Genomic DNA, 27,055 nt, shown 5'->3' on the forward strand with positions numbered 1-27,055 from the left:
ACCAATTTGAATGAATCCTGGTGCCAAGCTCTATTCAAGACCCAGACTGGGAGGTGTTTACAATAAACAAAGAAGAACAACAGAAGACAAGAAGAGAATACTTGCATCAAAGCCAGTATGATACAGGAACTTGTTTACATTGGGAGGAGGAACAGGGTTAGAAGAATTCTTAGTTGAGGGAGGTCCTCACAAGCATTTCCTATACAGGATAGATTGTCATGACAACCGTATCATGTGTTTGTGGGCGGTTACACTTTTCTGGAAGCTTCGAGAAGGTTGTATTTAATTATATAAGTTAGAGCATGGCAGAGATTCAGGGAGATGCTACTTATTACAGATAGAGGGCAGATTGCATCTCACAAGAACACTTGTCTTTGTCTGTCTTTTGAAAAAGTCAAAATAAACTAAATTTTAAAACCTCTTGCTGAATTGCAGTGTTCTTGTGCCCTAAGCTATGAGTCCCCAAATTAGACAGTAGGCCACTGATATTTGGGTTCTAATATTAAGGAAAAATCCAGATTCACCCCTAAGATCATAACCTCAGATACTGGACTCACTTTAATACCTTCACAAGTTAACAGAGAACTAGCTAATGGTGCTCTATATTCCCTATACATAGATATGGTTGAATAGATGGAGAATTGTTTCCACAGAGTAAGAAGGTCTGAAACCAGATTGGAATAAGACAAAATCATTAGTAGAGAGAGAGAATTTGAGGGTTTAATGAAATATTACATATTTGAGGATCTTGCAGAGACAAGGAAACTGTGAGGGAGAGCAATAGCTGGAAACTGAATCAGAATCTACAGAAAGCTTTTTCATAATCATACATTGCAGCTCTTAAAAGAGCAAGAGACAGTGCCAGAAGAGAGATGAGGAAGAGGACGAAAGAGAATAATGGGTCAATATTTTTCAATGCAATGAAAGTAGTTATAGGATCTGTAAAAGAGGTAGTAGGCTTGGAGGCAAATAAAGTTTGCAGAATGCGTTCAGAGACAAAAGAGTAAACAAAGAGAAGGACAAGGTGGCAAGACCAGAGAGTACAGAAACACTATGAGGTAGATTTTCAAAGGGTTACATGCGTAACCCCCGAAAACCTACCCCAAACCCCCCCCCCCTGTGTGCGCCAAGGGGCGGATTTTCAGAGCCCTGCTCGCCTAAATCCGCCCAAAACCGGGCGGATTTAGGCGAGCAGGGCCCTGCGCGCCGGGAAGCCTATTTTACATAGGCCTACCGGCGCGCGCAGAGCCCCGGGACTCGCGTAAGTCCCGGGGTTTTCGGAGGGGGCGTGTCGGGGGCGTGTCGGGGGGCGGGCCCGAACCGCACGGCGTTTTCGGGGCGTGTCGGCAGCGTTTTGGGGGCGGGTACGGGGGTGTGGCTACGGCCCGGGGCGGTCCGGGGGCGTGGCCGCGCCCTCCGTACCCGCCCCCAGGTCGCGGCCCGGCGCGCAAGAGGCCCGCTGGCGCGCGGGGATTTACGTCTCCCTCCGGGAGGCGTAAATCCCCCAACAAAGGTAAGGGGGGGGTTTAGACAGGGCCGGGAGGGTGGGTTAGGTAGAGGAAGGGAGGGGAAGGTGAGGGGAGGGCGTTAGAGGATTCCCTCCGAGGCCGCTCCGATTTCGGAGCGGCCTCGGAGGGAACGGGGGTAGGCTGCGCGGCTCGGCGCGCGCCAGCTATACAAAATCGATAGCCTTGCGCGCGCCGATCCAGGTTTTTAGCAGATATGCGCGGCTCCGCGCGTATCTACTAAAATCCAGCGTACTTTTGTTGGCGCCTGGAGCGCCAACAAAAGTAGGCCTATTTGCGGAGTATGAAAATCTACCCCTTAGCCTATTTTGCACAGGCTCGGTGGCGCGCACAAGCCCCGGGACGCACGGAAGTCCCGGGACTTTCCTGGGGGGCGTGTTGGGGGGCATGTCGCGGCAGCGCGTCATCCGGAGGCGTTCTGGGGGCGTGGCTGCAGGCGTGGTTCCGGCCTGGGGGTGTTCCGGGGTGTGGCAGCGGCCTCCGGACCAGAACCTGGCGTGCCGGCAGCCGGCCTGCGCACACGAGTTACGCCTGCCTCGAGCTGGCGTAACTTTGGGAATACAGGTGGGGGGGGGTGTAGATAGGGCTGGTGGGGTGGGTTAGGTAGGGGAAGGGATTGGAAGGTGGGGGGAGGCGGAAGGAAAGTTCCCTCTAAGGCTGCTTCGATTTTGGAGCGGCCTCGAGGAACGTGCAGCACGCGCAGGGCTTGGTGCGCGCAAGGTGCACAAATGTGCACCCCCTTGAGCGCACCTACCCTGGATTTTATAAGATACACGCGGCTACGTGCGTATCTTATAAAATCTGGCGTACTTTTGTTTGCGCCTGGTGCGCGAACAAAAGTACGCACTCGCGCTTTTTTATAAAATGTACCCCTTAATGTGTAGAGATCATGATATGACTTGGATATCTTGGATATCTGAGATTCTGCTCAGTGGAGTAAGTGAAAGATACAGATGAAAAGGTTGAAGATTGGTGTATAGAAAGCCATTTTGATAATTGTTTTGAAATGCTACTTAAACAGACTTATTCAAAATCATACAATGTGTGATGAAATGGGCAATGGAATCTGAGCCTGCAAGTTTGATAGCTGAATGCTGTAACTAGCTGGCTGTACTACAAAGCACTACTGAAGCAGAACATTTCAAAATCTGTTGACACTGACAAATCCAAAGTAGGGAAATGAATCATGACATCTCAATGTAATTTTGTTTTCTTCACAAAGTACCATTGAAAGCAGAAGTTACACATACAGTAGCTGGACTATATTTCACAAATGACAAACTAGGAACTTTTGGTAGTAAATATGATTGAAAGTCCTGTTGCTATCTCTGAAAAGTGGAGTGTCTTCCAGTAGGTGAAAGACAAATATGTCATGTACCAAAATATTAAATGGTTTCTGCACTAAAAATGAAATGTCTTCCAGGAAGGAAGGCATTGTTAAGCGTTACCATAGATCATTAAAGGAGCCGGCCCTTACCCTGTGTCATGAGGTATGAGAACAGGAAGATGGTGCTCCACTCTTCAGGATGTGATTAATAATGTCTCATTATAGAATTCAGGAACTCCAAAAATAGAGTATCCTATACTAGTTCCAGACAGATGGTTTAAAAAATATGTTCATTCTTCTAGAATTTTTTATTACTTCTTATAAAAGCAGAAGTGCTTAACAGAACCTTATGTATAGAACATTGACTGATACAGACTCTTATAGAACTAATTTTTTGTGTCATATATCACATACTTATAAATCAAGCATGCTGAATTTTAGCCTTATAAAATAGTCAAGGATATCCAGTCATCTTGATTAGTCGATCTACTAGGAGGATTAGTATCAAATAGAGAGAGGTTGATCCAAATTAATCAACAGATTGTCATTTGAAAACTACCCAGCTAGTGATCCATCTTTTGAGTTCATCTTGCTCCGATATACAAATCAAAATTATCATTCATAAATGGTAGATTGTGATTTTCAGATAATGTTTGTGATTTATATATCATTTGGGGGGAACTTGCTATAGGGAAGCCTATAAAGTAACAGTAGGCAATTCCAGTTCTGGAGTGCCACTAACAGATCTGATTTTCAGAACATCCATAATGACTATACATAAGATTTGTTTACATACAGTGGAGGCATGAATGCAGATATACTTCATACATATTCATTGTGAATAGCCTGAAAACTCAGACCTGTTATGGCACTCCAGGACTGGAGTTGCCTACTCCTGCTGTAAAGTATCATGCTTTTTGGACATAGTAAAGTATGTTTAGAAATAGACCAAAATATTGCACTCTGTGGCTATGATTGTACCACTCCCCAATCCCCTACTCTCATAATTTTATTTGCTTACAAGCTAGTTTTATTGTTTCACATATTAAATTTGGCAAGAATAAGGACTAGAGCAGAGGTGGCCAACTCCGGTTCTCAAGAGCCACAAAAGGGCCAGGTTTTCAGAATATCCACAATGAATATCTATGAGATAGCTTGTGTACAAATGAGGCAGTGCATACATATTCATTGTGAATATCCTGAAATCCTAGTCTGTTTGTGGCTTTTGAGGACCGGAGTTGGCCACCCTTGGACCAGAGAAATTGAGAAAAAAATGAAAAAAAAGCCCAGATCATTTGTTATTTTAATCTATAATTTCCCGGGTTCTTATTATTCTGATCTGTGATAATCCGATAATTCCCCTGTTCAGAAAATTCTGAGATTGTGGGTCGGGTCTGTAGTTGTGACAGGCCTGGACTTTTGCATAGCAGCTGTGCCAGATTTTGAAGGTGCCATGCCACCATCCAGTCCTGCTTCCGGCATGGAGTTGAAAAAAAACAGCCCACTTTGCTTTTCATATGGTACCTGCAGTAGCAAGAGGGGGAAACATCAGTGTGGGACCTGTGAGTTTGCACCAGTTCATAAGCCCCACACTGGCATATCTTCCTGTGGCTATTGCTGTGGGTGCAACATGCACATTTCTGTGAGGGTGAGGGAGGTTGCTGGAAGATGCATGGGGAGGACCTGATTGAGGGCAGGCAAGAAGGGGAGGATCTAGGTAGGGGCACTCTGGAGGAACGACTCATGTTCTCTGATTCCCAGGGGTGCCAACATTTTAAATCTTGCCCTAAATTGTAATGCAAGGATTTTTTTTGCTCCCATCTCTAGCTTTATGATGCATACAGGGCAGGGGGTTGTCAAAATGTCATCTTTTCTACTCCAGTAAATCTGTTACTGTGTTTTACCTGCAGTGGTCTGACATAACGTGCGACATGATTTGCACGAGTCTTTGTGATCTCACTCTGTGGATTGTGCTTTGAAGGAGGCACTGATTTTGTGCATTAGGATGGATTTTTAAATAAAATGATGAAAATGGAAAAAAGGAAAGCTGGTTTTGTATAATCAGTTTCCCTTCGTTCTATTTGAATTAAAATCATGAGCTTTATTTAAAAAGAACTATCCAGATAAACTTTAATTAAAGCCTGATCATCAATTCACAGAGCAGTCTATGACATTTAGAATGAAAAATGATGTGTGTGCTCAGAATTTTTGATAGAATAAATCTCATCCATTTCAGGTGTATGGAATAATCTGGTAGTGCCATTTCATTATTTGGTCTTCACACGTCACACCTCATTGATGTATGGTTGTGTTCATGTTTTTGTTTTGTAGTGGTGAAAGTGGTGCTGGAAAGACTGTGGCTGCTAAGTATATCATGAGTTACATCTCTAAAATATCAGGAGGTGGCCCAAAAGTTCAGGTGAGTTGATATATATTGCAGGGGAAGATGGAATGGCAGAGCATTGAGGGAATCATAAATATTTTTTTCTAAATCTCAAAATGTGAGAGATCCCTGCTTACAGAAAAATTGTGCTAATTTTCTAAGAGAAGGTAGAGTAGGAATTTGTTCCAAAATACTTAAAACTCTTATTGGAAGTATAAATAACCCTACTGAGTTGTGGGGCAATTATGCTTAACATACCTTTCAATTTACTCTAGTCCATTAGGGACTCCTTAAAGCAACCCTAACTTTAAACTTCCATGTGGTAGCATTCTGAATTTTAACATTTTTCTATGATATTATGTAGGTCTGCTCTGTTTTGCCTATTTTCCCTCCCAGGGTTATCTATTACAACTGTTGCATTAATGTATTCCCTTTCTAATCCAGGATCTAGCAGTAACAGTGCAGTTCTTCCAGGGACCTGTTTTTATTCAGCGAGTATAGGACTAGCAGTACTGTTATCACAGCCAATCAGAAACCGGATACCTTCAGAGACAATCATGTGCTAATTAAGAGAAAAGCAATACAGTCTATCGGGCTGATACAGTACAGTGAGCTCCAGTGCACTGTTAGCCCGAATTTGGCCGCATGTTTTCGACACGCTAGCTTTACCCCTTATACAACGCGCGGCCAACCCCCCCAAAAACTAATAGCGCCCGCAACATGCTAATGCATGTTGATGGCCCTATTAGTTATTCCTGCGCGATCCAGAAAGCAAAATGTGCAGCTTTGCTGCATATTTTACTTTCAAAAATTAAAGCCTGCCCAAAGGCTGGCGTTAATTTCTGCCGGCGCCGGGGAAGTGTACAGAAAAGCAGAAAAAACTTAATATCATAGCGATATTAAGTCGGAGGCCCCAAAATTAAAAAAAACATTTTAAAAAAAAATTTTTAATCGGCCCATGGGTCGGAAGACAGATGCTCAATTATGCCGGCGTCCGTTTTCCGAACCCGTGGCTGTCAGCGGGTTTGAGGACCGAAGCCGGCAAAATTGAGCGTCGGCTGTCAAACTCGCTGACAGCCGCCACTCCTGTCAAAAAACAAAGACACTAGCACGTCCCTAGCGCCTCTTTTTACCGGGGGCCCTCATATGCATACTAAATCGCGCGCACAGGAGAGTGGCCTGTGTGCGTGTCGGGAGAGCAGGCACTCGCCACGGAGCGCCCGCTCTCCCGCGGGTTTTACTGTATCGGCCTGTGTGTGAGCTTTATAGAAGCCACAATTTTTTTTTCATCACAGGGAAAAAGCAGAGAAGGGACATTTTCCCTTTCCCCATTGTTGCAGAGATTTTAGAAGGCTAGAAAAATTCTACTAGTCCTAGTTTTCTGCCTCAAACTGCTAAATACTACCAAGGTTATGCCTGCAAGGCAAAGGGAGCATCAAATCTCCAAAGCCTTTGCTGCTACTTAGACAGACAAATTTGAACTTGTCCAAATAATAGCACTTTTTTTTAAAATTTATCCAGCTATCTTACATACCCAGATAAGTCGGAAAAATGCTTATTTGACAGACAAGCCACGCTACTTAGCTACACAAATCGGAACTTATCTGGATCAATGCCACTACTTTTCTGCATAAGTCCGAATTTGTGCTGGTCATGGTTTTTACTATGTGAGAATATGTACGCACGTGTAACACCCCATATACATATGGGTGCACACGAGCAGTTTTAAAAGTTATCCTTCATGTCTCTACCACACATATGCTCATTCTCACACATACACACACACAAACACACATATTAACTCATATATTCTTTCTTGCTCACAAATACACAAATCTCTCTCACACTTATGCACACATGCTCACCATTCTCCCCCTCCAGAATGCACAAGTGGCAGCAGCCTCTACCTTCAACCCAGTCGACTGGACGACTCCTCTTTCCTCCCAGAAAGAAGGCCATTGCTGCTCATTTCTTCTGACCATGCAGGCCATTGCTGATCCTACTCGTTCCAGCCACAGTAATTACATCTCCTCCTTCCCACCTGTGCAGGCCAACATGACACAATTTCCTCTCCTGGGTCCATGCAGGAGGAAATCTTTGTAGTTCTGCCGCTGCTGTACCACCCCCAAACAGTGACACCTAGGCAGTTACCTAGTCCACCTCGTACTTCCAATGGCCCTGCCCGCTCTACCACTCAAACATACCTCATAGAGTTGCTCCCTCTCTTTCCCACCTTTTCCCCTCATTTATTTCATCTCACTCACGTATCCCCTTCCTTTCCCTCTCACTCACCTCACCTCACCTCCCCTTCTCTTCCCTCTCATTCATTCAGCTCCTCCTCTTTTCCTCCCTTCTTTCTCAATTCTTCTCTTCCATCCCTCACCATCAACCCCTTCACTTCCCTTCCTTCCTTTCTCATATGCCCTTCTCACTCACCCCCTTTTCTTCCCTCTCATTCTCTTACCCCCCCCTCCCTTCCATCTCCTCTCACTCAACCCCTCCCTCCTATCTCCTCTCACGCACTTCCCTTCCCTCACATACCATCTACTGGGTCTCTTTTCCTTCTTGCCCATGGGGTGCTGGAAGCCTACAAGCATGTCATAATACCCTGCCACTAGCATCTTCTTCCTGCCTGCAGTGGCACCATCACTGCCAAGCATCTTCCATTCCTGTGGGGCTCCCACATCATCATTTTGCAACGGCAGCATTATCATCTTTTTCCTGCCTGCAGGGCCTGGAATCCCCACGGGCATGTCATAATTTTGCCAAGGCAGCAGCAGCGTCACTAGCACCTTCTTCCTGCCCAACAGGGAGCCCAAATCATCATGTTGCTGCAGCAGTGCTGCTACAAGGATCTTCTTCCTGTGTGCAGGGCCTGGGATCCCCGCGGGTATTTCATCATTAGGTGCCGCTGTCATCCTCTTTGTCACCCCAGTGTGCAGGATCCCCAAGAGCCTTTTCTATCTAGAAACAGGGAGAGGCAGCCCCCAAAACAGGTAAGGCAGCCCACCCCCCAAAATGTTGCCAACTGAGGCAGCCGCCTCATCTTGCCTAAATGATAGAATCGCTCCTGTGCAGGAGCTTTGAGCAATCAGATACACTTTGACAACTTTCACACATCTCCTCCAGAGGAAGAGCATTCTCACTCAAACTGATAACCAGATAGCCATGTTCGGGGATGGTAACTTTAAAAAAGACGCGCGGGTGAACAACTACTTGCGTTTGTCAGCCCATGCCCAAAGATGCGCTCATTTTATAACATGCACATATATATGTGCTCGATTTTAAATGGATGCACACGTGTGTGCACAAATTTCATATCTATCGTGTAAGTGGGGAAATTTTACAAGGCATGTGTGCTAACGCCATTTGCCATTTTCCCAGTTCATACCCAATTTGTCCAGTTAAGGGATAAGACTTCCAAATCCCCCTAGTTTAATAGCCTACCTTCACCCCTGTTGGCCTCGGCCCTTAAAACCCTGCTGACATATCTAAAAATTTTTGTTTCAACACTTACCCATCATCCATAGCAGAAGTCAAATTACGCAGCAGGGGACCCCAGCGCTCGCCAGTGCGCCTAAGTATTTACCCGCTCATCTCTTGGGCAGGTCCCAACATACCCACGCCTCACCCAGACCACTCCCATGCCCCACCCCTTTTTCTTAAAAGGGCGGTTTATAAAATCCACTCGGGCACGCCGGCCCGATGTGCGCATATCTTTTGGTTTTGGCATGCACCGGACTTTTTAAATTCACCTATATGTGAACAAACAAGGTGGCAAGTGTCATGGACCTTCTGCCAGAAGTGATAAAGATATGGGAATGAGCATGCAAATATCAATTTCTCCTGCAAGCAGCCTGCCTTCCAGGAATTTTCAACACATTAGCTGCAGACTTAACTAAAACTCGCTGAATATCCCAGATAAACCTACCTGTGTAACTTGATCCAGCTATATTTTCGCTTGCCGAATTAATGAATATTGATCTAAATGTTGCCAAATTTAGAAATATTTTAGAGTTGTTGTTTAAAAGATGATACGATTCTAGATGCCAGTAACAAACACAGGGCCTCATTTTCCAAGCACTTTACTGCGTGCGATAAATTTGCAAATCGCGTTAACAGCTGTTAACGCGATTTAGTCATTTGGTATTCAGGGGGCGGAGTATATGTAAAGCGGGAACCTGTGTATCGTGTGCGGCGAAACAGCCGCAGTGTTAGCGCGGCTGCTATCTACAACTCCAACCTCGCGTTATGGACTGCGTTACAGGCCTGAAAAGGATTACCGCCATCCACGATAGTCCCAAACAGCCTGAGAGAGAGAGAGAGAGAGAGAGAGACTTACTATAGTGCCTATGCCCTACATAGGTATTTTAACCCCTATGGGAGGGCCACCTACTAACTCGGGGTGGGGATTAGGTATGAGCGTCGGGGGTTGGGGGCCACTTTCGCATTCCACATGAGACCTACGGACTGAACAGTGGTCTCTAGTGCAGATTTGCTGGCCGTCGGAGTGAGGACGCTCACTCCAAGCGGAGATTTGGCCAACATTCTCTCCACCTAGCATGTTGTTGCCCAGGTAGAGTTTCCATCAAGCTAGGTAGAGAGAACGTTGCCCAAACCACTTCTTGGAGTGAGCGTCCTCACTCCGACAGCCAGTAAATCTGCACTAGAGACCACTGTTTCTGTCCGTAGGTCTCATGTGGTAAGAATGCGGAAAGTGGCCCCCCACCCCCGACGCTCATACCTAATCCCACCCCGAGTTAGAGGTGCCCTCCCATATGGGGTTAAACTACCTATGTAGGGCATAGTCTCTCCTTCTCTCTCTTCTCTCCCCCTCTCTCTCTCCTCTCCTCTCTCTCTCTCTCTCTCCTCTCTCTCTCTCTCTCTCTCTCTCTCTCTCTCTCTCTCTCTCTCTCTCGCTCTCTCTCTCTCTCTCTCTCTCTCTCTCTCTCTCTCTCTCTCTTTTATTTAATACCGTTAATGTGATTTTATATTGGTCATAAAAGCTTTCACAACAGGCAAAGATTCCCATTTTCCCCAGGGCTAATACAGCTGCTACAACTTTATATACCTGCAATATGATGATATTATAACCTCCAGAAACTGCAGTGTTCAGTACAATTCCTGAAGTTAATACATCTTCTCTTGCTCTTCTCTTGCTTTTTATTAGTACATTCATTAGAATTAATGCAGTGGTTTTAACCATAATCTAGTGCTAATGGAGTAATGGTACAATGTCTGATGTCATTAACTGGTTTATAGCCACATTTTCACTCCTTGAGTTTTATGTAATTTGAAGGAGATGTTTCTTCTGCTCAGACTATAGCCAGGTATAGTAAAACTTGTCAGACAATAGTAATACTGTTACGTTTGGCGGTTCACTCCGGGCTCCCGGCACGGCAGGACACCACACTCTGACGCGGCAAGACACTGCCAGCATATCACGTGCCAGGATGCCACAAGCTCCATCCTGCCGCTTTCCTCGTTAGGCGCGAACATCCCTGACCTCTCCGTGTTAACAAGGCCCACAGTGGGAAAAGCCCTGCAGCGCTCACTGATAACCTTACAAGCTAAGCCTTATAAAGGGCTTACTTACTCCTTCCCTCTTTGCCTCAGCAACAGGTCCACCTACTCCTCAGTAATGCATATTGCTTCCAGTGTTCCTCGTCCAGCTTGTCTTCAGTTCTCGTCCAGGTATCTCCAATTTGTCTTCTGTCTTCATCTCCATCCTTGTTTCCCTCCTGTGATTGTCCTCACCTGCCTGCCTTGCCTATCCAATCCCCTTCACTCTCTTTGGACGGATACCTGGTTTTGACTTTGGCTTGGACTCCGAACATGACTGACCTCTGCCTGCCTCTGACCATTGCCTGGACCTCCACTATGCTCGATTGGCACCTGCCTATGACCCAGCTTACTACAGACTTCTCCTGCCATATGCAGAGACCCCATCTAAGTCCTGCCAGCCCCGGCACTCAAAGAGTCAACCTGAGGGGAAAGAGAGCTGATACAGGTGAAGGTCCTGACGGGTCCCTGCACACCTGGGTCTCCCTGATGACGATGGGAACCTGCAGGGTTCTTCCCTACAGATAGAGCCAATCTTACGTCAGCCCAAGGGTTCACAAAGACTACAAATATAATTATGGACTCAAGTGAAAATATTTTCCATTTTTAATATTTTATATTACTTTTGAATATACGGTAGACTCTAGCTGAAATATACTTTGTTAATTAGTAATCATTATTTCCCAGTGGAATAATAGCATTTTATTTAATTTTTACTAAATTGCATGTCTAGTACCCTGTTATAAGCTAGGGCGAGAGAACATTGTAGAAATCTCATCTTTGTGAGACTTTCCTCACTCCAAATTACGTCAAATCTTCACTGAGGTGTACTGTGCTGATCGTACGACTCACTCTGCAAATAAAACTGGCCCACAAACCCTAAACAACCACCAAAACCTCACCTGGAGTTATTAGCTGGCCCTCCTATAGTGATATAAATAGTTGAATACTGTGAAGGCCCCCCACCCCCTACCCCCACCCCCAGAGTCTCTCTCTCTCTCTCTCTCCCTCAAATTGCATTACAGCACGCTCAGTCCCACCCCTTTGAAAAATGTTCATTCACTATTGCAGGCGTTAATGCATTTTGATGAATGACCCTGTTAGACAACTATGTTTTAGCTGGCTAAGTTAAAGCACATTTTCAACCACAAGCTAGCTAATTAGATTGCGGCTGAAAAATGTGTTTAAATCTAGTAGGATAAAATATAGCCAGCTGGATTTAAGACATCTATCCCTGAGCATAGGGACAGCTGTCTAACCTGGTGCTGAAATTTGCTCTAGCTGGCTAAGTTCGTGTCTCCAACCTTAACCCAGCAGTCCCCAGAAATTGAGTGGCTTAATATAGCCACTTAGTGAAAATTTCATCCCAAGGAACTTAACTTCCTAATGCAGTATTTACGTGAAAAAATAATCCGCAAGAGTGAAAAAAAGGAACACAAAACAGAATCCCACTTATAGAAGCGCCAGCTGAACAAACTATACATTTTAAACTGCATATAGTTTGTTCAGCTGAGGCATCTACAGAGTGGGATCCTGTTTTGTGTAATGCTGTATTTAGGCAGCTAAACACCTTTGCAAATCTACCTCTTAATATTAATGGCTTATTACTGGATGAGCGGAAGAAGGGATTTAATTGCAGTTTAATTGTTTATTTATTTATTTATTTAAAATTGTCTACGCTGTATTATCTGACATTCTAAAAAGGTTCACAAAAATAACCTGCACACAAAGTTGATCTGTCCATAAATCCATAATCTGCAGATGAGCAAATAGGGCTTGTGCCAACTACAGATAATGAAATCCATGTTGGTTTGACAGACAACACAAACAAGTGCTGGTAATCTATAGCGAGGAGTCTGTCAGTTCACTTGCTGAGCTACTGTTGCTGTATTCTCTCATTTATGTATACCTGTGAATTTATTAGAAAGACAGACTAAGGAGGGCAAATGGGATGGGATGGTAGGGCCTTAAACTCACACATGGCCTTCCATAATATCCAAACATGTCGGTAGGAATTGAATTGAATTTCATTCAGTACTAGATACTGTAAGCACTATGCTGAGATCAGTAAGATTATTAATATAAAGGAGGTAATTCTCAAAGGATTTATGCGTGTAAATGTAACTACGGCATATATTATAGCAATTTGCAAAAGCCTACTTACTCAACTAAAGTGCATTTACTTGAGTAAAACCCAATTTTATGCATGTAAATGCTTTTTAAAATCAGGCCAAATGTATGTTAATATTTATAAAATATGAAATGTAATGACAAATTTTCAATTTCTTTTCGAGTGTATTTCTAATGTGTATTGAAAAAAAATGAAATGCATGCTGGTCTATATTTTATTTTACTCTGGATTTCTGATCCAGAGTAGGGACTCTAGCATGTGCTTGTGCGCATAAATGCTTTCACGCACATTTCACGTTAAAGTTCCGGAATGTCTACATCCTCCCCTTGCCCCACCTAGACCACGCCCACACTCCTTTTTTGGGCTTTCTCACTTATGCGTATATTGGGAGATAGGCAGGGTGGATTTTAAAATCCACTTGGTGTCTACCGGCTGGACATACCCGTGTATTTCCCAGTTTTGACACACACCAGGCTTTTAAAATTCACATAATAGATCAGCAGGAAGGAGCTGCAGAGAGGTGATGGGGCAGCAGGAGGCAAGTAGCATTAGAGTGGAATGTGTCTGAGTACGTAGAACCTTTTTTTTGCCACCGTAGACTGGAACACACGGAGCTGCCGTGACCTGGAAGAAAGGCATCCACGGGCTGGTTGTGGCCTGTGGGCCATACTTTGTCCACATCGGGCCTCATGTTTAACAGCCAGAGTTCTTCATTTAAACTCTGTAAGGAAACAAACTACTAGGACAATAACTAGGACATTCAGTTTTTTATTTATATATTACAAAATTCTGTTAAAAAATCACAATAGTTAACAGAAAACTTGAAATTGATTTTGGTTCTTTGCTACTCGGTGAGCCATTCTGATAGAACCAGGGTTGGCACTCTTTTTTGACCTTAATACCAATAAAAAAAAAAATTCTACTGTGGGGAGAGGAGGGAGGAGTCCTCTTGATATAATCCTTCCGAAGAGAAGGGACTTATAGAAGCGGTCACAGGTCTTGTGGGAGGGAAGGGTGTCCCGTCCCCCCTCCATTTGTAGTTGTTGCAGGGAGAGGGCCCTCAAATCTTGGCTGCCATCATCCTTGAGCTATAGAAACTGTCGCCGCCGTACCACCGCCCAACACCACTCTCTGCGCGCTGCAAAATGGCGACACAACATGTGCTCCCAGGCTGGCTGTGCTTGTTCTCTGCATCATGGGATCAGCAGAGCCAGGATGCACGTTTTGAAAATGCAGTGTCAGAATTGTGAACCCAGTATAACGTTGGCTGGGAGCTCTTTATCAACGTATAGCATATATGCCAATGGTTGCCAACCCCTGTTCTAGTGACAAGCAAGGCAGAGTGCTAATGGTGTCGAATGGCTTAAAGAAATGTGTTTTCCAGTTTTATTGAGTTTAATTTCAAAACTTTCCCCTGAAACGACATTATTGAGTTTTATCAGCTTTAACTTCAAACTCGGATAACTAAAATAGTTTTCTGAAATGACAGTTATATAGAAAAAAATGTACCTTGGTCTTTGTCTCTCTCTGTTTTTATTTTATTTCATAGAATTTAATTTCTCTGAAAGCTCAGATTCAGAGTTGTGCTACTGATTTTCTGTGAAGGAGTTCTTGATTCTTTCAATTTTTTATCAAGCAGACTTCTGCTCAACTCACAAGAGGTTAAAAAAGGGCTCATGGGAGCCCTCCCTGCTCCATCAGTGCTTAGGAAAATAAAAGGCACAATCCATTTAACGATGTCTGTTTTCCTTTTGCTTTAGCACGTGAAAGATATCATTCTCCAATCTAACCCCTTACTGGAGGCCTTTGGAAATGCCAAAACAGTGAGAAACAACAACTCCAGCAGATTTGTAAGTTATTCCTCTCTCCAGCTGACCTCTGTGTGCTGTCAGCTCTTTGTAGGTTTTTATTGATGTATTTTCAGAAAGAAAAATGTTTACTTTCCTATAATTGCCCAACTGAGCAGCTTTACTTTAAAGCTTCCCCACTTTCTATCATCTGTCCAATTACTAAGCTGACTTTATTTCCAAGTACCTTTTTTTAAGCAGCCCCATTCCGTTTATAAGCCTATTCTGTACCATGAGAGAAGATGAATGAACATTTTCGCCTCCTGGAAGGTGGTTGTAGCAGTGACAATTACTACAATGGCCGCTGTGTCGGAGGCCTCTGGCCCTGCCCTCGCCCCGCCCCGCCCTGCCCACGTCCTGCCCCTTCCCTGCCCTTTTAGTAAAGCCCCGGGACTTACACACGTCCCAGGGCTTTACACGTGTCACCGGGCCTTTTGAAAATAGACCTGGTGCGTGTAACCTTTTTAAAATCCGGCCCTTGGTGTAAGACTTGTGTACATTTTACGTAATATTGCATTTGATATCCAACATACTTTATACTCCGTGCTTATTCTTGAATATTTGAGTGATGGTACCTTTAAATCAGAAATTTAATTATTTTTGGCGGGTGGGCGGAGTTTGAGAATTATAATTTTGAGAAATATTTTAATTATGTCTTTTCTACATTGCATGTTGATTATTTGCAGTTTACTCTTTGTCTTGTGGTTTGGATATGTGGGTAGTATGTGTGTATATTTATATGCATATATATTTTTTCCTAGCTGTGACACCCACATGTGCTATCATTTGTCTAAGGTCTCATACCCCTCAGTGTTTTTTGCCTAATGACTTCTTTCTATCTCCAGTTTGGTTGTGTATACTGTCCATGGCCTGTGGCTTACTATTACCTACACATCTCACTTCTTATGAAAAATAGTACGTTGTAGTATTTGGCCTAATTATACTTCCTTTCAATGTCAGTTTATGCCCCAAATCCTGCTTGACCTCCTTATATCAAATAGCACAAAAGCAAATTGAAATTAAGAGGAATATAGCTAAGATCTATTTATTAAGGCACAGTATGCAGTAACGCACATTATTCACTGCAACTTCCATTGTTCTATTAGGGGATATTCAGAGGGACAGTATCTTTCAAACCAGTACGCAGCCATCCAGGGGCGCGACTGTTTTATAACTTGCGTGCTTATATGTACGCATGTTATAAAATAGCCTGGCTGCGTGCACATGTGCATCGAATTTTAAGTGGGCACGCAAATCCCGCTTCTACCATCTACAATGGGCAATTTTAAAAAGGGTGCGCGCCGACATTATTCCCAGTTTTACCAATTCATCCCCATTTTGCCCAGTTAAGAGAGAGGCTCCAAACCCACCTAGTTTAATAGCCTTCACTCCCCCCAGTTAGCCCCAACCCTTAAAACCCTACAGATCTACCTATTTTCTTTTATTTTTTAATTTACACGGCATCCATAGCAGAAGAAAAGTGATGCAGCAGGGGGCCTAGGCAGGCACCAGATCACGCTAGTATTTACGCACACATCTCAGGTTCACGCCCTGACACGCCCATGTCCCACCCAAACCATGCCATGCGCCACCTCTTTTTGAAAATGTTCAAGATGTGCGCACAGCAGGAAATATGTGCATATCTCAGCGGCTTTTAAAATTCACCTTTAATAACCCACAAAGATGCATGCCACATCTTAGTAATTAAGATGGTGAAAACCCTATGCCCTATGCTAACCCAGTGTGAAGATTATGTTTAGAAATGCTTTCATAAGCTATTCTGCACATGTTTTAGATATTGGCTACTCAGCCAATCTTTTTAAAGACTGCACTCTGTGACTTAAAGTATATTAACATAGCCTGCTATCTTTCATTATCCCCCTCATTCAAATTCCCTGTTTCATGATGCAGATGTCCTCTGTCTTTGATGTTCCCAGATATCTCTGTCCACCTACCCAGGGTTTCCACCCTGTGTTATCCTGTAATATTCATTCTTTTGTTATGTTTTTTTGCTCATTACTGTTAACTTTTGAAATTTTTTAAATTTCAAACATCGTTCAATGTATCATGTTGTTTTTTGTATGTAAACCGGAGTGAAGGCAACTCTGCTATACCTCGGTATATAAAAAAAATGCTAAATAAATAAATAAATAAATTATCACAGCTTCTCCAAAACAACCTTTTTTTTTCCTCCAGCTTCATGTTTTAACAGCTTTTTTTTTTAAAGAAGGAAACAAAGTAAAGATCACATTCAGTCTGACTGCTTTTTTCAATCCTAGAAAATATCTGGTTTGTCTGTTCCAAGTACAACAAAATCTGCTAAAACACTTTGCATTCGATTTTTTTTTCTTGTCCCCTTAAAATGAGCTTAGCAAATGCTGTCTTGGCTTCTAAGGTCAAGTTGCGCAATTCCTAATTCATTGAATGACTCATGAAAAAATCCAGAAGTTGTTAAATCTGATGGCAAAATAGCTGATGCCGAAGTTACCAGTTGTACTAATGAAATACAATGGCACATGGAAAGGAATTCTACCTTTACATTCAGTTTTCAACCTAAATATTTTAATGAGGTTTTTAGGATAATGGTGTGTTGTGTGCGATCTGCAGCCATCTCTTTTCTAAACTGTTATCTATAATAACAAAACAAATAAACATAATTATACTACAGCATACAGACTGCTAATGATTCGTGATGCTTAGGCTCTAAGAAGTGAATTTTAAGATCCGCGCGTGGCCACAGCTGAGCATGTGTTTGCTGGCTCATGTACATGGACGTGGCGATTTTATAACATACGCGCGTATATACGCACATACGTGAGCCTGTTATAAGATCGGCTATACCCGCCGGCCATCCATTGCTCCTACCATGTGGCAGGGGCCGACCAATGGCACCGGTAGCCCCTGTGACATAGTAAGGTCAAAGGCTATTGGTGCCATTTTGAATACCGGCAGCCGAGGGTGTGAGTGCAGGAGATGGCTCCCGGACCCCCCGCTGGACCACCAGGGAGTTTTGGTAAGTTTTGGGGAGGTCAGGAGGGTGGGGGGTTTGTTTAAATTCGCTCCTTTAGACGGCCGAATAATTTGGCGAAGATTTGTTGTATTCGTGGGGAATCACGATACGTTTCGCTTCCCCACGAATACAACAAATATGGCCCTATACGTTGCAGATTACCAATACGTAGGAAACGAATGCACACCCCTAGCCCCGACCCTTAAAACCCCGCTAACTAGCCTAGTTTATTTTATTTTCATAATTACACAATGTCCATAGCAGAAGTAAAGTTATGCGGTAGGGGATCCTGGTGTGCACTTGTGCACGTAAATATTTATGCACAGACTTCATGTAATAAACTCAGCCCGCCCATGCCCCACCTAGACCCTGCCCACACCCCGCCCCTTTTCTGAACGTTATGATTTGTGCGTGTACCGGGAGATATACGTGTACTCACATGCTTTTTAAAATCCACACAGTGCACATAGGGGCCGATGCTATAATAAACGCAAAAAGCGGGCGCTAACGTTTCAGCGCCTGCTTTCTTAATGTGCGCATGGCACCCGTAAGGGGGCGCCATGCTATAAACAAATTAGAGGGTCGTGCTAGCAAGGAGGCGCTAGGGTCACTTGCACGACCTTAGCGCCTCCTTGCTACCGAGACCCCGCAGTTACCGGTGGTCTGTCGGTTATGAACACCAACACCGATAAACTCGGCATCGGTTCTCATAACTGCAGTCTGCCGGTTATGAAAACCGATGCTCCAGGCAGGTGTTAATAGCTGAGCGATAAATGTGCATTGGAGTGAATGAGTAATAGCCTCATTCACATGCATTTGCATGTGATGAGTGCTATCTCATTCACTCCGCGTCAGATGCACGTTAAATAGGCGCTAATCCCCCTATTGCATTAGGGGGTGGATTAGCGCCTATTTAACCCGCGTCTGACTGCGGGTTATACAGTGCGCTCGGCTGATCGCACTGTATCGCATTGGCCCCATAGGGCTTTTAAAATCAACCAGTAAGGAAACATTGTGTAACCAACAAGTATAAGGCTAATGCAGATTACAGTCTTGCAGGCAAAACTCAAGACAATATTAGGAATTCTTTCAGATTTGAGGCATAACAGTAAGGTTGTCTTGTTAATCCACTTAGAGACACAGAAATAAAAGATCACCAATTAATTCCACTTTGAATAAAGCTGCATGGTTACTGCTATTTCTGCATGTCTTCATGAACTAACACAGCAATCACTCTTCACGATGGAAGCTGCCGTTGACCTTTATATCTACTGGTTTGATGCATGAAATGCTATATTCAGTGGTATTTCTTCATCGTAAAAATATTATTCAGAGAATAAAATGTTACAAATTGAACTTTAAGCACCTAGGGGCCATAGTCAAAAAAGCTGAGAGGTAGATCTTTAAAAAGTACGCCGGATTTTATAAGATACTGGCGGCTACGCGCATATCTTATAAATCTGCTTCTTTTCCTTCTTAAAACTGCTGCAATTCTGCAGCTGGCAGGTAAAGCTCCTAGTTCTCCCAGAATGCCAGGAATACTGAAGACACTCATTCATTTCTGGCCTCTTCCTTACTCAGGGACAAAACAGTTTGTTTGTATGGCATGCATGTTGTTCATCAACCAGATAATGTCAATGGAATCCTGGCCTCATTTTGAATTTGTCATGCAGATAGCTTGGTACTCACAGTGCAAGGTAATTAACTTTGGTTTTCTCTGGGATGAAAGTCAATTTAGTTCTTCTGTATTTTATATCCCCTTCCCACCATCCAGATCCCGACTCTAATTCTCCCTTGCTTCCAAATTTGCAGAGATTAGGAGTTGTACAGTAGTGGTCTCACACCTGATGGCAGGGACATAGGTGCCAGCTCTGTGGGTGCAATGAGTGCTTAAGCAAACTTTTTTATCATTTACTGCAGATACTTAGCAGGTGTAAAAATACATGGGTATGTTGGTAAATGAATGCATGTAAGTGTCTTTTAACATAACAACTTACATGCGAAAGTATTGGCCCCACCCAGAAATGCCCCAGTCCATCCCTTTTTTATACACGTATATGTGCACATGAAAATGAAAATACACATGTATTTTTTATTTTTATAAAATATGGAATATGTGAGTAGATGCTACTTAAGCGCATTTTTACACATTTTTGCTCATTTTTATGCATGGAACATTTTGAAAATTCACCCCTATATATTTAGAAGAATTAAAGTGCTATTTCTTAGGGGTAGATTTTATAAATGTATGCGCGGGCGTATTTTTGTTCGTGCACCAGGTGCGAACAAAAGTACACTGGATTTTATAAGATATGTGCGTAGACGTGCGTATCTTATAAAATCCGGGGTCGGCGCGCGCAAGGGGGTGCACATTTGTGCAACCTGCGCGCGCCGAGCCCAGCGCACGCTGCCTGTTCCCTCCAAGGCCGCTCCGAAATCGGAGCGGCCTCGGAGGGAACTTTCCTTCCGCCTCCCCTCACCTTCCCCTCCCTTCCCCTACCTAACCCACCCCCCTGGCCCTATCTAAACCCTTCCCCTACCTTTGTTGGCAGATTTATAAATCTGCGCGCGCCAGTGGGCTGCTGGCGCACCATTACCCATCCCGGGGACTGGTCCGGAGGCCTCGACCACGCCCCCGGGCCGGCGCCATGCCCCCGGGCACGCCCCCGGGCACGCCACGTACTCGCAGCACGCCCCCGACACGCCCCCGACACGCCCCTCCATGCAAGCCCCAGGGCTTACGCGCGTCCCAGGGCTTGCGCGCGCCACTGAGCCTATGCAAAATAGGCTCAGCGCGCGCAGGGGGGGTTTGGGGTAGGTTTTCGGGGGGTACGCGCGTATCGTACGCACGTACCCCTTTGAAAATCTACCCCTTAATGTACAAGTGTAATTATTGGAATGGACAATGGTTATTGTACAATTCAAAAAGCTCATGTAGCTTGAGGCGCATAGGAGAGTGAAACAGTGAATAGCATTACCGCTCACTAATTAACTCCCTTATTGGAGAATAACTCACCTTGGTCACAATTTGTATTTATTTATTTATTTATTTATTTATTTTATTTGCATTCCACTTTTTAAGGCACTTCAAAGCAGATTACATTCAGGTACTGTAGGTATTTCTTTGAGTAAGTGGTTTAATTATTAATTGCAGGGCAAGTACTTTGAAATCCAGTTCAGCCCAGGTGGGGAGCCTGATGGTGGAAAGATCTCAAACTTTCTGCTGGAAAAATCACGTGTGGTGATGAGGAACCCTGGAGAACGCAGTTTTCACATTTTCTACCAGGTCAGAATAAAACGTTCAGTTCCTTATTTCTTGTACCAGGTTTTATGAATGGTATTGGGAGACATGCAGGAGTCTAGGAAACAATATATGGAAATCTTACTGTTAACATAAATTAGTCTTAATAAACTAAGCAATTAAGTGCTTTGATAAGACTGAAAAATACAGTGCTTGTTCATATTTTGAGAGACAGGGGAAAAGGAAAATCTGTGAAAAAATTAATCTTTCAGAAAAACTTGTCTGAAAAGGCTGAAGTAGTTCTAATGGATGGACAGAGAAGATAGGCCACATGGTCAATTTCTGTCTTCACATTTCAAATTTCTGTGTTACACGCAGCTCATGAGACATAATTAAAAGGGTTTTGCTAAACATAGGGTTGTCATAGTCCCCCGAAGACAAATACACATGTAGGCTGGGAGAAAACTGCTTCCCTCAAATGGCTTTACACATTACAATTGATTTCAGATCATATCCTGTTACTTGGATCAGTAGATTTACAGTTGCAAAGGATAGCAAGCCAGGCCCAGAATGTGTTTTGTTGTGGCATTCCTTAATGTTGGCCAGCTCAGTGACAGTCCACAAGACCAGTTAGTAATAGTCTCAGAGCAGAGTAAGGGCCTCATTTTCAAAGGAGTTTACCGCGCGCGATAAATTCGCAAATCGCGATAACGACTGTTATCGTGATTTGCGAATGCAAATTTGTCAGGGGGCGGAGCATATGCAAAGCTATCGCGTGCGGCGAAACAGCCGCAGTGTTAGCGTGGCTGCTAGCTACAACCCTCAGATGTGCGTTACAGGCCAGTAAAGAGTTATCGCAGTCCACGATAGTCCCAGACAGCCTGTATCAGGCCCGGGGGGGGATATTTGAATCCCTATGGAAGGGCCACCTACTAACTTGGGGTGGGGATTAGGTATGAGCGTCGGGGGTTGGGGGCCACTTTCGCATTCCACATGAGACGTACGGAAAGAACAGTGGTCTCTAGTGCAGATTTGCTGGCCGTCGGAGTGAGGACGCTCACTCCAAGAAGTGGTTTGGGCAACGTTCTCTCCACCTAGCTTGTTGTTGCCCAGGTAGAGTGTCCATAGAGCGGCGATGTTTCCCCACTGCACGAAAGAAGCCTCATTTGCATTGGTAACGCCCCCTCATGCGTTACCAATGCGATATTGGAAAATGAGGCCCTAAGTTCTCTCTGCACTATACTGAGCTTCCTTATAAATTGAAAACAGATCATCCTTCCTTTTTTGGAGAAAAAGCACAGTAAACAGGGAGGTCCCACAAAGGTGAAAATAATTAAATATTCTCTTTTTTTGACTTAGCAGGTTCCTCCTACTCTTTTGGGCCTCCAGTTCATTCGGAACCAGCTGGGTTCCTGGCCATATGAGCCTTCATTTGCAGCTACCCAGGGATGTTTCCCCTATTTTATGTCCCCCCTTCCCCAACCCTCCCCAACATACATAGTCTGGTCAGTACAGTGATTGCCCTGGGCTAGTGGCCTTGCAGACCTGGGCCCAGAATCTGACCACTTGGTGTTAGCTATGCACACAACTTTTTTACACAGAGGAAAATTTGAGCTGAAACCTGCGTGTAGTTTCTACATTTGGGCTGTTATACAAGCAGGTTTCAATCCAAATTTTCAAAGCAGACTTACGTGCACTTTGAAAATGAGTGGGTGTATGCTGAGACCTGTGTGGTATATGCACGCTCATTTACGCCTGCTTGGGATCTATTGTAAATATGCACATGTCATTTATTCACACACTTTTGTAAATAGTTTCTCCACCTTTTCAAGTACATGTAAAAGTATGTGCAAAATCGATTCTGTGTGCATGTTTAGGTGCACAACCCCTGGGGCAATGTTTTAAAAAGTCCATTTACATACATAAACTCACATTTTGAAGTGCATAAGTACAAATGTATGCACCTAAAACTGAATTTTCATGCATAAAGTATTGAAATGAATAAAAATAAAACAAAAAATGCAACAAATAAAAAAAGTGAAACAATCTGAGGAAATTTTGCCTATGCACACCACTAATAGTCATGGGCCTCGTCATCCCTGAGCGATGACCACAATTCCGGGAGCTATGATGGCATCCCCAGCCCCAACCAACCCATGGAGCGGGAACCCAACTCTCAGATCAAATCAAGGATCTTTTGCCAGGCCAAAAATGATGAAATGTTTCTGAAGTTCTGTAACTTTCTGCTTTGCAGCTTATTGAAGGTGCCTCCGCTGACCAAAGAAACAACCTCGGCATTACCACCATAGACTATTACAACTACTTAAGTCAATCAGGATCCTACAAAGTAGATGATATAAATGACAAGAGTGACTTCAAGGAAACCATGGTGAGTCATTCCAGCAAAGCTAGCATGGGTAGAGGGTAGTAGTACTCTAAAGATTTCCAAAAATCTGGTATTGAGGTAAAATGGAAAGGGACAAAAACAATTTGCAGACTTAGTGCTTGCAATGTTTCTCAACCTCATTATTACTTAAAATAATTATTTTCAATACAATAGTAAAATTTCCAAAAACATTATTTCTTTTAATATTTTAGGCCAGAAATATTTGTTTGCCTCCCACAATACACCTAAGTGATGATCCATATGGATTTAGATTAGTAAAATTACATTGTACCCTCAGAAAAATATCTGTAAGTGCTGATGTGCTTGCATGTCAATGTATTTGTTTTAAAGTGGAAAAAAATTGGGATTTTGGAGGTTCAGTTGTGATGGATAACTATGCCAATTTTTATTGTTCTGGGAGGCTAAATCAAGCAAAATGATTAATCTTTCCATTCTCTAAAACATTGAATATGGCCTTGGTAGAAACTCTATTAAAGGAAGTTTAATTATCTCTGTGCTACTATAGGTATATTAATATTTATTGGTAGAAAGATCTAGAAATACAACATAAAAACAAGAAACATAAAATAATACATTGTGTAACAGAAGATACCGTAGTTACTGATAATGTAATAACTGTGACCATAGCTAAAAAAAAAAAAAAAGGTCAGGAGAATTAATTAATCAAGAAACTTACAAAATAAAACAAAAAAATCATAGAAACCTGAGACACCAAGGGTGTGACTAAGGAAAGTTTTAGCAAGAATTACTAAGAGAAAGAGAGAAAACAGAGGGCTTAACCAGGTGGAAAGCTTAGCAGAAAAAGAGGCTGATGTACTAAGCAGCACTATTTTGCACACAGTAAGCAACTTGTTTTGCACACTATTTTTCTCCTGTGATTTACATAGAAATAAACCTGGTAGAAAAATAGCATGCAGAATTTTGCTAAAGATTTTCTTGCAAAAAAATAAATAATCTACACCTAATTGAGATGTAGGGCTTTTTTTTAAAGTGAAAAATGTTTTGTGAAGTAAATTTCGCACATAGTTTTATTATGCACTTATAGTGAATGAACTGACTTGCATAATTGTGTGTCATAGCAGCTCATTAAGCATTATTTTAAAGAAACATTTTGCACAAGTGAAATTATGTGTGAAATTTTACTGTTTGTGAAGGAAAAAGCTTCACAAAGTCTGTTTTGTGTGCTACATCAGTGCACACTATTGCAAAGTACTTGCACTATTTCCCATTTTAGTGCATGAAGCAGATTTTGCTATTTTTAACTCTATAAAGTATATCAGCCTCAAATCATGTTTGGGGAACAGTCACAGTGCCTATGACTTTCTGGAAAATGGGAAGAGCTCCTCTCTCATCTTCCATGAGCTATTTCCTGTTTCTTTCTCCAGTTTAAGCATTTCAAAACTATGGACTGGTGTTGTTTCATTTCTGACAAGACATGGTGACCTGTTTGCTAATGATTGCACGTGTCAGATGCTATCAAAGTTTATGGAAATGTTAAATTAGAAAATGCTGTAAGTAAACAAATTAGTATACTGCTTCTGGAATATTGCAGGAATAAAAAAACAAAAACACTTTTTTGCCATACCCCATTTTTGCTGTGTGCATACAATAAGCTTTCACCTTGGTAGATAATCTTGAATGATAAATGATAAAGAGCTTGCTAAAAATAATGCTGAACATAGATATTCCTTGTAAAAATAAATATAGTAAGATGTTCCAATATCCCAAGCTGTTCCTTTTTTCCCCAAGGACAGCAATTATTTGAGCATCCGCAATGCCTGCAGATGGGGAGGTCAATTTCCAAAGCATTTATGCTAGCGAAAAAGGAGCTATAATAAGGACAACAAATCTTTATGCAAGGAAGATAATAAAAGCAGGAAGTCAAGAAAAACCAATATGATTCTCCAAAGAAGTGTTTGCAAAAATGAAGGACAGAAGATAGCATTCAAAAAACACAAAGGATCTCAGAAAGATAAACATAAGGAAGAATATTTAGCAAAGCTGAAAGAGACAAAGAAAGACATCAGGTTGTCAAAACACGGTGACAAAACATTTTCAGGTATATCAGAGAAAGAAGGAAGACCAGAGGTGGAATTGTAAGCTTAAAAGGTGATGGGAGGGACAATGAGAAAGCAGAAATGCTAAACAAATACTTTTATTCAGTGTTCACTAAAGAAGACCATGGAAAATAAGATGTTTGTATGGAACTTGCAAAACTAAAGGTGCCAGATGAGGCACATCCAAGGATACTAAGGGAGCTCAGAGAGGTTATGGTGGGTCCACTAAAGTACTTGTTCAGTAGCTCTTTGGAGATGGGAGAGGTTCCATGGAATTGGAGAAGGGTAGCTTGTCATCCCTCGTCACAAAAGTGGTAACAGAGAGGAAGTTGTAAACTACAGACCAGCAAGCTTACCTCACTGGTGGAAAAATCATTGGCAAAGTTACTGAAGGAAAGGAATAGTGAATTACCTACAATCCAGTGGGTCGCAAGGTCCCAGGCAGAATGGCTTTACCAGAGGTAGATCATGCCAAACAAATATGACTGATTTTTTTCAATTGGATGACTAGAGATTTAGATCAAGAGCAAGGACTGGATGTGGTTTACTTGGATTTCAATAAAGCTTTTGATATTGTCCCACATAAGAGGCTCAAGAGTAAACTGAGCAGCTTGGGGATGGGTTTTAAGGTAATGGACTGGATTAGAAATTGGCTGAGTGATAGGCAACAAAGGGTAGTAGTAAATGGAATTCACTCAGGAAAGGAAGAGGTGATTAGTGGAGTGGAGGGATTGATCCTTGGGCCTGTTCTCGTCAATAACTTTGTGAGCGATATTGCAGAAGGAATAGCTTGGCTTTATGCAGATGGCAAAAAGATATGCAATAGAGTGGGCACATCTGAAGGAGTAAACAGAATGTAAAGTGACTTAAAGAAGCTTGAACAATCGTCAAATGCTTCGGGAGCTAAACTTCGATGCAAAAAAAAGTGCAGGGTCATGTATTTGGGATGCAAAACTCCAAAGGAGCTGAACACAACTTAGAGGGGAGAGGTGCTGATGCGCACCATTCAGGAGAGAGCCTCAGTGTGACAAGGCAGTGGCTAGAGCCAGAAGGATGCTAGGCTGCATACAGAGGCACAAGGAGGTATTATTGTTGTTGTACAGGTCACTGGTGAGGCCTTGCCTGGAGTACTGTGTTGAGTTCTGGATGCCATATCTCAAAAAGGATAAAAGTAAGTCAGAGACAATTTAGAGAAAGGCAACCACAATGGTGTGGGGGCTGCACCAAAAGACACATGAGGACCTGAACATGTATTTCCTAGAGGAAAGGAGAGATGGGGGATATGATACAGACATGTAAATGCCAGAAGGTAGAAAGGAAGCTATAAAACTAGGCAGCACAGTCTGATGCTGCAAGGAAGCAGAGTCAGGAGCAACATCAGGAAAATATTTTTTCATGGAAAGGGTAGTGAGGACAAAGGCAGTGGCAGAATTCAAGAAAGGGTGGGATTAGCACAGAGGATCCCTTATTGCCAAGAAGATGGAAACAAAATACTGGAGTAAAATGCCAAAACCACATTGAAATGATTGTATTGTGCTTCCTGGAGAAGCACAGAGAAATCTGT

General features: G+C 43.0%; 1 protein-coding gene across 2 annotated transcripts in view; it reads left to right on the top strand.

The window, feature by feature from the left end:
• The window catches only part of MYO1E (myosin IE), a 416,393-nt gene that overhangs the window by 249,522 nt on the left and 139,816 nt on the right, over nt 1-27,055 (top strand). For both annotated transcript variants that reach the window (XM_029574567.1, XM_029574568.1), the window contains exons 5-8: nt 5,185-5,272; nt 14,690-14,779; nt 20,941-21,072; nt 23,282-23,416. In XM_029574567.1, coding sequence (XP_029430427.1) covers nt 5,185-5,272; nt 14,690-14,779; nt 20,941-21,072; nt 23,282-23,416 — 445 coding nt within the window. The remainder of the gene's footprint in view (nt 1-5,184; nt 5,273-14,689; nt 14,780-20,940; nt 21,073-23,281; nt 23,417-27,055) is intronic.

The sequence above is a fragment of the Rhinatrema bivittatum genome, chromosome 13 (assembly GCF_901001135.1).
Source record: "Rhinatrema bivittatum chromosome 13, aRhiBiv1.1, whole genome shotgun sequence".
Lineage (NCBI taxonomy): Eukaryota > Metazoa > Chordata > Amphibia > Gymnophiona > Rhinatrematidae > Rhinatrema > Rhinatrema bivittatum.